This window comes from Nannospalax galili, unplaced genomic scaffold (assembly GCF_000622305.1).
Source record: "Nannospalax galili isolate Female #2095 unplaced genomic scaffold, S.galili_v1.0 scaffold962, whole genome shotgun sequence".
Lineage (NCBI taxonomy): Eukaryota > Metazoa > Chordata > Mammalia > Rodentia > Spalacidae > Nannospalax > Nannospalax galili.
The window spans coordinates 117505-126975 of record NW_008348537.1 but is presented as its reverse complement, the minus strand read 5'-3'; the positions used below and the strand labels follow the sequence as shown (position 1 = coordinate 126975).

Here is a 9471-nt window from a genome sequence, read left to right as displayed (position 1 = left end):
TCATAGCAGCCATGTGGGTGCTGGGAATCGAACCCAGGTCCTCTGCAAGAGGAGTCCGCACTCTTAACCACTGAGCCATCTCTCCAGCCCCCAGATGCCTTTTTTATAATAGAGACTGGATACATGTCTGAGAAAGCTTAAGAAAAAAATCAGCTTACTTTCTCCAAATCATATTTACCATTTCAATTATATAAGGAAATGATGGCATTAATGCTTCCATTAAATGTAACAATATTTAAGAGTGATTAACATTGCTTTTTAGTAATACATATTAGAAAAGGTATTGTATTCCCTTTCAAACAAGCTTTCTGGAAGGCTAAATTTTCATGGATATGCACATACCTTTCTTTATTGGAGGAAAGATGATTTCTTGATCAACTCCATTTTTGTTGTTCTCGTGTTTGACAATACATCTGTGCTCTTTATGCATCGACTTTCCAGTCACAGTAAGCCAGCTAAACTTAATGTATGTGTCACTAGTGTTCATCGTGTTTCCCTCCTGGGATTCCACAATCCTATTGTCATCGGTGTCTTTCCAATATACCTTTATAACATCAGGGAAGAATTTCTCAAGGAGACAAAGGTATGTTCCAGCCTTGTGGAGCTTTGTTTCAGCAACAGAAGGAAGAAAAATGGTGGGCTTGGGGGAAATGTCTGCATCAAAGCTTTTATCTATGAGTAGGAACACGGAAAAACAATAAAAATTATTATAGAAACATAAACATTGCAAGATTTGAACAGCTGATTGCAAACCAGTAGAAAAACATGTTATCATGGAATTAATTGCTGTCACTATGGGTTGTGTGGAATGTATTATTGCTATTTACTTACAGCTGTGCAGACAGGTTTGAGAGGGTAAATAATTTCCAAAAATCATAGCTAATAAGCTCAGTATCTTCTCTGGTCTCCCTGAGAAGGCCACAATGATAGGGACAGAACCCTTTCTGTGTTATGAGCACATTTGACCTTCATTCTCTAGGGAACAAGCTGCAGATACACACTGGAAGCATTGTAAGCATGCACACAGCTAATAGTTTCTTCTGAGTTAGCCTTAACTCCAGATGCCATTCAGACTTGTCTCTGAGAAGCAGTGCAAGACTTAGCAGCCTTGGTGTTTGTGAAACCTCTCCCAATATACAGAGAGAGGGGGCGATAATGAATGAAAGTAGAATCTCAGAGACAAGACACACCTGACCAGAGGAAAAGGGCTAAACTTTGTATTGATTTATTGGCTTTATTCTGGTTTTGTATCTGTATCTGTTCTCAAAATGCTAAGAAAAGGATCCAGAAGGCAGATTTCCCTCTGACTTCCCAAATTGCTAGCTCTCTGAATAATCCAGTTTAAACAATCGATTCTTAGATTTTGCTTCTGTGATGGGCAGCACAGGACATTTGCATTTGTTCTTTCCCCACGTGCTGAAATGGGTATGAGTTTCAAAAGCAAGGCTTCCAACATTCATGAACACATCCATGTTTACACATCCCCTTTCTCTTCTAATTGTATAACATGATATCATGGTGGGTAGCAGAGGAGGGGAAGGAGACCCAAGTCACATTAATGATGTGTTTTCCTTCTCCATCCCTTGTCACTTATGTGTTCTGGACAAGTAGCTCTCCATCTCATGCTCTGTAATTCTATGTGACCCACTCTTCATTTAGCTAACTCTGCAGTGTACCCTGCTTGTTTTAGTGACATCTTTTTCTTTCCAATTTACCTTACTAACATCAGTGAAATTTTTCTTAAGAAGATCAAAAAGATGGAAGAGTAGAAGCTGCTGAGTGTGACACGCTGAAGGAGAAGAGTCAGAATAAGAAAGAATAAACTCTATTCTAAGGAGAGAAAAAGAGGACAAACATTGGAAATTCATAAAAGGAATAGTAGGACAGGTTATCATTCAGATAAACAGGAGGGTCGTGTACTAAGAAGCAGCATGTCAAAGCACAGTTCTAGCCACATGACTCCCCAGCAGAGGGAGGGGAAGGGAAGCCTCACCCCAAGCAAGCCAGGTAGCTCTGAGGCTAGGACACTGGCAGCCCTATTTCCAGGACAAACCTATAGTTTATGCAAGCCTCAAATTCAGCTGTAGGTCTTGTTGAGACAGTGAATCCTTTGTTGGGAAGGGTCACTTGTGAACAGGAATTCCATTCTGCCCATCCACATAACTCAGCACTGAGACCAGGCATCATCATGAGAAAGAACCTGTTGTTTAAAAGTGAGCTACTCTGGGGCTTGAGGTCTTAGAAGATTCCCAAGTCAGGGAGCTGAAGTCACAGGTGAGACAGCCATGGTAGGAAAGGCGGCAGGAAGTTTGGCTTAAGCAGTGAAGTGGCAAGGGAAAGAGGCCTATCCTTGGCAGGTAGAAGCTGATTTCATCACCTGAGACCAAGGTCAATAGGTAGAATGACCTCTAGAGACACCTATCTGCTATGAGGTTCACTCCTGTAGAGACTAAAGACTCTGAAGATCCAACTGGATACTTGACACAGCCACATTCCTCCCGCAGAGCGATGAATACTTTGTGGGTTTTGAAAGTATGAAGATAGGACCACTTGGAGAGAATCTCAATTTTGTGTTCACTTTGTATTCAATTTGTGATAGAACTGAAAAGCATCCCACAGTTAGAACATTAGCCACTCTAGGATGTACAAACTGCCAGATGAGATCTCAGGAGAATGGGACCACAAAGTTAAATATAGCCAACAGAGGCCCAGGACATGCAAAGAAGAAAAGATACTAAGTAAATGCAACTCTAGATGACATCAGACTCTTGTTCAGTACAGACTCAGTACCAGCATAAATCATATAAAAGAGGAGAGTCCATGAGGTGAACAGATCCTCCTCTACAGGAATATACTATCACACTAGAAGCAGCTCAAAAATTTGAGCTTTCTTAAAAAAATCCTTGTTTATGCAGTCACAAGTATATAACAAACCTGAAGACAAATCAAATCAAGGAAGTGGAAGACATATATAATAGAAATTTTGAAACACTGAAGAAATGAAGAAGATAGTCATGAATTGTAAGAATTAACATGGATGATAGCTATATTACCAAAATCAACAAACAACACAGATAAATGGAACAGAACAGAGGTCACAGATATTTACCCACACAGTTACAGCCACCTGATTTTTGACAAGGAGGTCAAAAATTTACATAGGAAAACAGACAGCTGCTTCAACAAATGGTGCTGGTAAAATTGGATGCCCACATATAAAAGAATGAAACTAGATCCCTGTTTCTTTCCCTGTATGAAAATAAGTTCAAGTAGATCAAAACCTTAATATAAGACCCCAAACTCTAAAACTTATAAAGGAAGAAATGGGAAAGCAATTTCTCAATAAGACTGTAGTGGCTCAGGAAACAGCACCAAGAATTGACAAGTGGAGCTTGACGAAATTAAAAAGCAGCTTCCTACACAGTAAAAGCATTGCCTCACAGCACAGTCATCGTGTAGCTTCTCATCTGAAAAGATGCTCTTCTAGCATGGTGATCCCCAAGTGAGACTTAGACATGATACTGTCATGTATAACTAGGATGCTAAAGAATTAAGCTTCTCCAGGACTCATGTTCGGGGTGAAGACAGGCTGACTTCGGCATCAGGAGGGAACCTCCCTCCCAGAAGATGTCGCACAGTTCTGATAAGTTAACTCACTTCCAAGTCTACTTGGCATATGTCCTGGCTTTTCTTTTATCTTCTCTGTAATTTTTATTTTTTCGATTAACTTATAAAATAACAGATTTCCTTATGGTATTTTTATACATAGTTTGGGGTAATCTTCCCCTCAGCTGCCATCCACTGCCCTCCCCATCTCCACTCTCCCATCTATTTGTCCCCTTCCACCCCCAATGCTCCTCTTCATTGGTCTATTACCGCAACCCAGTTCTCCCCCCAGTTAAAGCTTCTTCACCTTCCACCATAGCCCCCACATGGACCCCTTTCTGGTTTCCTGGCCTCTACCCACACTCTCACATAAATACAAATATATAAACATTAAAATCCAGAATCATTAAATGAGAGAGAACATGTGATATTTGTCTTTCTGAGCCTAAGCTACCTCACTTAATACATTTTCTAGTTCCATCCATTTTCCTGAAAATTTCATAACTTCGTTTTTCTTCAAGGGTTGAATAATACCCATGGTCTATGCATACCACATTTTTATTAAACACTCATATGTTAATGGATATATAGGCTGATTCCATTTACTAACTATTGTGAAATGAGCAGGAATAAGCACAAATGGACAAGTCTGTCTGTGATAGAATATACTTTTTAAGTGTATGTCCAGGAGCTGTGCATCTGAGACATGTGGTAGGTCTATATTTAGTTTTTAGAGAAACCGTCACACTGCTGAAAGTCAAGTGTGCGTATGTAGAGTTATCTACTAGATAAATTGCTAGAACCAGGGCAGGCTTTTCTTAGGAAGAAGAGCCTCTTGTGGTCCTAGAGCTTTGGGCTCTTTTCATCTCTAGCATGAGATTCCCCAGAGAAACCCAACTTCTTAGGATCCTACTGGTATGGGTTTCATCTTTCCTATAAATTGCAACACTCCCTCAGGAAAGGTAGAGAGAGACTAACAATTGTTCTATGCTCAGTTCTGGCCCAAACCATAAACAAACACATTTCCTTTACGAATTAATCGCTCTCTCTCTCTCCCTCGTCTCACCAGTAAGCAAAGAACCTCACATTTTGCCTACAGTATCTATCTACAATGAATTTAGTTCATGCTGATTCAATGACACACTGGTAAAAGAAAATAAAGGAATTGAACATGGATTTGGCACTATTATTTGACACCAAGGTCTCTATAATTTACAATTATTTCTCATGTACAATGAATCATATGTTATTAATAAAAAGAAAAATGTTTTGTGAGTGGATAATTATAATGTGGATAAAATATCCTTATTGGCATAAACCAATTGATATATTAGATGACATCATAAGTACACATATGGCTATTTTATATTTGTATTGCTGTATCAGAGTTTGAAAAATGCTCAGTGGAATATTTATAAGACATTTTAAAGAAAGATTTATGAAGTATTATGAAGTTAAAAAATCCAGTTTAAAAAATCCAGATTCATTATTGTATATCTAATATGAGGTTTATCTTCTAAAATAAAAGATATGCATGCATAAATGATTGACTAGAAATACAACAAAATTATGAGCTATTAATGTCAATATAAATCATTCTCACTTTAGGTGTTTTTTCCAATATTTTATGATAAATCAACATTCTTTACACATTTAGTAATGCAATAACTGATCAGTAAAAATTTGCTTGCCGAATGTAACACAGAAGTTGGTCTCCTCAGAGGTCACACTCCATCATCATCAGAGCTGAGTCTTTCCCTGCAGGCAGTTGCCTAGAAGTTGTTTCTCAGGGACATCGGGGGATTGTCTATGTCACCATTGTTTAATTTGATTGATAAAGTTTGCATTAAGCCACAGGAAAGAGGAGATCTTGAAAGTCCTCTTAAACTATGAGTTCATGTCCTCACATGATCTCAACTACTAAACCTAAATCTTCCATGTTTCCAATGCTTATTATAAGTTTTATGAAAAATCTCAGAAAACATCCGTTTCAGTGGATTCCATAGATTAAGATAGATTTTATGAGATTCTCCTTCTTCCAGACACATTTGCATTTTAAAGGCTAACAAGGAATGAACAAACTTGCTGAACTGAATTAAATATTAACTAAGAACAAACATAGCCTATATTTTATCTGAATGTAGTGACACAGTGAAATAATTTGGCATTTGATGCGTATCATACTGTGGCATATCACCCCAAATTTCATCTTTCTGTAAGCAGATGGCAAGCTTGGTACATTGTTTTCCCATTTTCTCCCACTGCTTATTTTTGCAATCACATAAATAAAATATCTGATCTAAATGCAAAACCTTCATTAGAGAAATAGCAAAAAGACCTAGCACCTACATCCTTCAGGGATACAAGCTCACTCCAAACACCTTGTAAATAGCTCCCATGTCAGACTGTATAGAACAGAACCTCCTAGGAACCTGGACAAGTTGCCTGACCTCTCTGGAGAACCCACTGTGGTGAGTGACCAAACCAGGAGCAGTTCTCAGAACTCTGAGACAGCTCCCGCCCTGGAGCCTACAGAGCTTGTACCTTTGCCTCCCCTCCCAGCTTTATTCTGAAGTATTTAAGGAAAAATTACCTGTAATGATGAGCTTTGTGCCAGAACCAAACACCTGGACCACATCTTTATCTCTCATCCACTATCTCAAAAACCTTTCTAAAAACCTCCCTTTGTATTCATCTTTTAATTAGACCAGTATTTTGTCATTGCTTATATAAAGACATAAAAACTGGCCTACTGACATTTAACAGAGACAAAGGTCAAACAAATCACATTGGATGAGAATGTATTGAGAATATAAGGAATGAACCCACTCTGTCTGCCTTGGGTCATGCCTGCCCTCTTGTATCAGATATGTTTCAGAAGTTTCATTTTATCTTTCAGATGACATTTCCCAAAGCTTCTAACTCAGTTCCCTTCATGTGTTTTCATATATGAAATTAGTTTGTGAACCTACAATTTAATTTACAGTTTATTAATATTTCTTAATTTTCAAATGGGAACAATAATACTAATCATATATTTGAGCACTCAGTATGATTTATAGCTATTTTGTAACATATATGAATGGATAAATGAGTATATGGATTGATTACAAAGTGGATTCTTGGAGGGAGAGAGATAGTTCAGCTGTAAAGAGCACTTGCTGCCCTTGAAGAGGACTAGGATTCAGTTCCCAGCTCCTCACAACTACTTGCAATTCCAGCTCCAGAGAATCTGATGCCCTCCTCTGGCCTCCACTGGCATTGTACACATGTGGTACACACCCACATACATGCAGGCAAAATATTCATATATACAAAATAAAAAAATAAATCTTTTAAATTAAAAATAAAGTGTATTCTTTTTCAGATCCAATACCCATTGATAACCATAGTTAATAGTTAACCATTAGTTAATCCATAATATGAACGTTTAATGATGAGCATTTCCTTGCTAGAAAATGCTTTTTTGACTTGAAAATTCCTTGACGGTTTCCAGAGTGTTGAATTGTAATCATGTGCTGCTCAGCAGAGGATCCTAGCCCTTGGTTGTTCCTGAAGCTATCTCATAATGCAGTTGAGGAATGCAATTTTAACATTGTATATAACATTTTTTAAACAGTTTCTATATTTCTGGAAAATTTGATGCTAAAACAGAAATACAGTAGAAAGGAGCAGTAGCAAACTGAGTTACAATTTTAAAGATGTCCCCTTACACAAGTTTCACACTAGAAACTTAGGCCTTGATAAGCCTCAGAGAGATGCCAAACTTTGTCACAGTCCTTGTTCATAGGAAAGTAAATAACCTCTCTGAGCCTTGTGCTTTCAATTGTACAGTGGGGATAGTCTCTTCACAGGACTGAGAAGAAAGAGAGAAAGCCTGGAATCTGTAGTGTACTGTTTGGCCTGCAAAAAGCTGTACTAGTATCATTTTAAAGGCATAGCATTCTGTCATCAAATTCTTGCATTAAATATAATTCAGCAAGTATATTCCTTTTCCAAAATGCTCAAGACTAGAAGTGGTTTTGATTTCAGAGTTTTAGAATTTCAGAGATTTGATTTAATGATGTTCAACCAGTATAGCAACTTTACAGACAACACCTGCTATTCAAATTAAGGAAATAAAAGAGCTCATGAGCCCATAATCTCCTGATTCTCTGGCAGTGATGCATCTAGAAATATGGTGAGGCCCAGTTCAGTTAAAATCTAGAACACTCATCCTTAGACTGGAGGCTTTGAGTGCTGATCTGTGTCTTGTAAACTCCATTGTCTTCATAACCCAGAAGGAATATTGTCTTCAGCAAATGTTTGATGAGTGACTGACTGAGCCAGTAAAGTTATACATAACATCTTAGAGATTTCATTACGGAGCTTGGAGCTGTATAGTTTGTGGAACTGCAAACTCTGGCAAACTGTGCCTTGAAACATACAACAAGAATCCCAGTAGCATAAATGTGACTGTTGTCAGACTATCCTCTAAGGAGTTAGAGAATAGGAAGTGCGGTTTGTTGACCTTCTATAGCCATTTACTATAGAAATTAACTTTCACCCTGTTTGTAGGGATGAGACCAAAACCAAATACAGATGTTTGGAAGGTTATCTGGAGAAAGCAGCACTGCATCATAGCTCAAACTACCATCAATGTTTTTATCAAAGAGCATCTGGAAGCAAGAGTTTAAACTATTCATCTACAAATATAATCCTCAAAAATTTTAAATTTGTAGCTTGAGGCCATCCTGTATATAGATAAGTATTCTCAGTGTAAAATTTTAATCTGTTTATTGACAGGGAGAGAAAAGAAATACTCATAAAGGAGTTTTGTTTCTCCATCCAATAGCCCCTACCTAAAGCTGCTATTTGTGAGCCCACACCAATAATATGACAGCCAGATAAAGTAGATTATAATTATATTTTAAAGTATCTACCCATTTTTTCACTACTAGGATAAACAAAGAAAAGTAACTACTCACCAGGAATTACAATAACTTTAGTTCCTTCAGGAAATTTCTTGCTCCTGCCTGTTCTACCATGCTTCTACGAAATCCAAGCCTTTTTCCAAGTCTCATGTCATGAACAGAAGGCTAAAAATTCATCCTGGAAAGTTGATCTGGGTTCCTTAGAGAATCCATGGATATAAGTTTTGTGGCATCTAAGAGCTTATATGTTTCCTCATAAGTTGACATCAGGTACAACTTTTTTTTTTCCATGGAGGCAGCTTTCGGAAAGTGAGGACACAAAGTGGAATAGTTCAGATCAGAAAAAAAGAGAGATGGGCCCAAAAGCAAGTGAACTATTTCTCGAGGTCATCCAAGAAAAGTCTTCTCAGAACGCAGTATGTTTAAAACTTTTCCAGGTTGTTTCTTTCATTAAATTTGCTCAGAGGTTGTATCAAAGGAACACGCTCATTTTCACACACCACAGGGCCCTCTGTCAGCAATGAAGGAATATGCTTGTAAAAGGAGGAAGTTCCGTGATAACTAAAATGCAAATGTATATATTTAAGAGAACTAAGCCGCAGTCCTGTTTGCAACCAGGCCGTATTTACAGTTTGACATTACAATTCAGGATGAAGAGAATTCCAAATGAGAAAGTAAGTTCTGTGGTGCCTTATTAGTTTTCTTGGGTGCAAAGACAAAACTGTAAAAGTCTACCTCCATGACATTGTAGGCTCCTTATTTAAACGTCAGTGTGGGAAGAATTCCACACTGATATAAAGACTAGAACCTCGTGGAGGCCGTTCTTTGTTCTTATGTCACTCATTTCAGAGGGAGGTAAAAAAGAACAGCTAGAATCAGCCTAGTGCTCCCTGGAGTCCAGGTGAAGTGTTCACCTGCCAGGACTGGAGAGGACAGGTCGGGGCTCTGTTGA

General features: G+C 38.1%; 1 protein-coding gene across 1 annotated transcript in view; it reads right to left on the bottom strand.

Moving 5' to 3' along the window:
• The window catches only part of LOC103743895 (T-cell receptor gamma chain C region C7.5), an 11641-nt gene extending 2381 nt beyond the window's left edge, over positions 1-9260 (bottom strand). The window contains exons 1-4 of the mRNA XM_029569535.1: positions 9255-9260; positions 8574-8637; positions 7705-7707; positions 343-672 (exon numbers count right to left, since the gene is read on the bottom strand). Coding sequence (XP_029425395.1) covers positions 343-672; positions 7705-7707; positions 8574-8637; positions 9255-9260 — 403 coding nt within the window. The remainder of the gene's footprint in view (positions 1-342; positions 673-7704; positions 7708-8573; positions 8638-9254) is intronic.
• Between the last annotated feature and the right edge of the window lie 211 nt (positions 9261-9471).